Genomic DNA, 2,435 nt, shown 5'->3' on the forward strand with positions numbered 1-2,435 from the left:
TAACGGTGAGTCCCACGTAATTTTATCATTTACTATATATTCTATGTAAGCATCGCTTAATTTTTTTGCTTGTCCGGCAACCATGTTAAATGGAGATAAGAAAACTTGATCTTTTTCTACTCAATGAATTATATACACATATCACAAAGAGTTACGTATCGACTGTGACGTAGTAACACAAACAAGTTCGGACATGTCCGAAATGACGTCATAAATTTATTATTCATATTTTCTATAGGATTAACGTCTATAAAGGGTCGTCAATAGACATAATAAAAATATAATACATGTATTGAAAAACATCGTATCCAGTTTTACCACTACGTCATAAATTACTTATTCATATTTCAAAGTCCGGTAAAAGAAAACAATAGGTCTTCGACCGGAAGTTAAGGTCACAAGGTCATTTCCATTGTTCTAAATATCGATGAGTAGTGCCCTAAACAAAAGAATTGAGGGGAATAGGAGGGAAGAGAACAATAGAATTCTTTTCATATGCAAATTATTTCTTTTGTTGGACTATGTACTAAATCTTTCTACTAGCGACGGACATTTATATACTATCTATAATCAAATCGACTATATTACTTGTAATGACAGATACAGGGGATTACTTAAAAACTCAAGATCATACAGTGGGACATTGACTTATAGCGATCATAGGATTGTGATTATTAGCTTGTACCATTCAAATCAAAGAAGAGGAGATTAAACAAAGTTTAAAACAACTAAACAATAACAGAGCGGTTGGCGAAGACATGATAGCAGGAGAACATCTTAAATACGGCGCGGACATACTTGCCCCTGTTATTGCGTACATAATGTATTTAGAGAGCATAAACACCTAAATATAAATAATGGAACACTAATTGTACTACATAAACCAGGTAAAGAAAAAGGACCAACTAACAATTTAAGACCAGTTATATTGTTAAACACAATAAGGAAATATCTCTCAATAACTATCATGAATAGAATTAGGGACAAAATCGACAACTACCTACATATCAGCGGATTTCGCAAAGGTAGGAGTACTAGTGACGTGTTATTTTCTTACAAATGGTTCATAGCAAAGGCATTTAAATACAAGATGGAAATACATAACAGGCATCGAATTTTCAAGCGCGTTTGATACTATCCACAGAGACAAACTTTTAGAGATTCTAAAGGAAATCATAGACGAAGATGAACACCGCATAGTCAGATTTCTACTTAGCCAGACGGGACTTAACGTATGTATCAAAGGTGCATCAGAGATATTCTCACTAGAATCAAACATTGGAACACCGCAAGGCGATAGTCTATGCCCCATCCTATTTATAGTGTATCTGGAACACGCACTTAAATATCTTCGATTGGAACGAGAAGTGGACTTTCCAATAGAACTTGCATACGCCGACTACGTGGATTTTGTGAGTTTAGAGAAAAGAAACAACATAGATGACATTGAACAACACATGTCAAATTTTAATCTTAAAGTCAACAAAGAAAAACCGAGTACACTATTATAAAAAGAGATGAAAATGAAGAATGGAGAAAAACCAAAAAAATAGGATCACTTCTCGGAGATAGCGAAGATATCGCACGCCGTAAGCAACTCGCGTCAGTATCATTTAATCCCCTTTATACTATATGGATAAGAAAGGATAAAGTTAAAGAAAAAGTCAGACTAAAGTTATATAATGTCCTAGTTAAACCAATCCTAACGTACAACTCTGCAACATGGGGATTAACTAAAGAGGAAGAACGAAAACTTGATTCATTTCATAGGAAGCATCTTAGAAAAATTATAGGAATTCGTTACCAACATAAAATCAAAAACACAAAATTATATGATCGGTGCAAGGTGAGACCAATCTCATTAGACATTCTTGAATTTGGATGGAGACTTTTCGGTCACATTCTTAGATTGCAAAGGGAAGTCCCAGCTAATAAGGCAATAAACTACTATTTCGAAAACTCTAAGCATAAGAAATATAGAGGACGATCACGAACCACACTACCAGTTACTCTATCGAACGACCTGATCACCCTTCACAAACAATTACCATCTGCACTACCGCCCATGATCAATAATTTAAAAGATGTAGAAACAATACGAAGAATCGCAGAAAGCAGACATGATTGGAGAAGAGTAATCCTAGACATAAGCAAAGCAGCCGAGGCGGGAAAGTCATCCGACTATCTGGTGGACCGGCAGTAAAGTAAGTAAGTAAGTAGTAATTTAACCAACTGCCAGTTTGGACAAGGATGTAATGCATCACCATTATTATTTTGAATATACATTTCTGATTTAAAATTATTTTCTTGTTCAATCTTGGAATTTCCTTGGAGGAATCCAGTTTGGTTCCCTGGTTATACAGAAGTGAATGATTGGATATACATCGATGATATTGTTTTGCTTGCAGAATCACTAAGTTAATAATTTATGTAGT

The 2,435-nt window shown here is 34.7% G+C and overlaps 1 protein-coding gene across 1 annotated transcript; it reads left to right on the forward strand.

Moving 5' to 3' along the window:
- The first annotated feature begins 758 nt into the window (after positions 1-758).
- Positions 759-2,203, forward strand: LOC117106228. Its single transcript, XM_033247575.1, has 2 exons — positions 759-823; positions 1,480-2,203. The coding sequence occupies exons 1-2, from the start codon at positions 759-761 to the stop codon at positions 2,201-2,203; spliced, it is 789 nt and encodes a 262-aa protein (XP_033103466.1).
- The last annotated feature ends 232 nt before the right edge of the window (positions 2,204-2,435 follow it).

Source organism: Anneissia japonica, unplaced genomic scaffold (genome assembly GCF_011630105.1).
Source record: "Anneissia japonica isolate Jap-2015-1 unplaced genomic scaffold, ASM1163010v1 scaffold1415_len311187_cov125, whole genome shotgun sequence".
In the NCBI taxonomy this organism is placed as follows: domain Eukaryota; kingdom Metazoa; phylum Echinodermata; class Crinoidea; order Comatulida; family Comatulidae; genus Anneissia; species Anneissia japonica.

Excerpts from the sequence above, each read along its gene's own strand:
- LOC117106228 (XM_033247575.1), top strand. The coding sequence starts at position 759 with ATGATAGCAGGAGAACATCTTAAATACGGCGCGGACATACTTGCCCCT. Across the intron at positions 824-1,479 it reads CCTGTTATTGCGTACATAAT|TCAACAAAGAAAAACCGAGT; the intron begins GTATTTAGAGAG and ends TTAATCTTAAAG.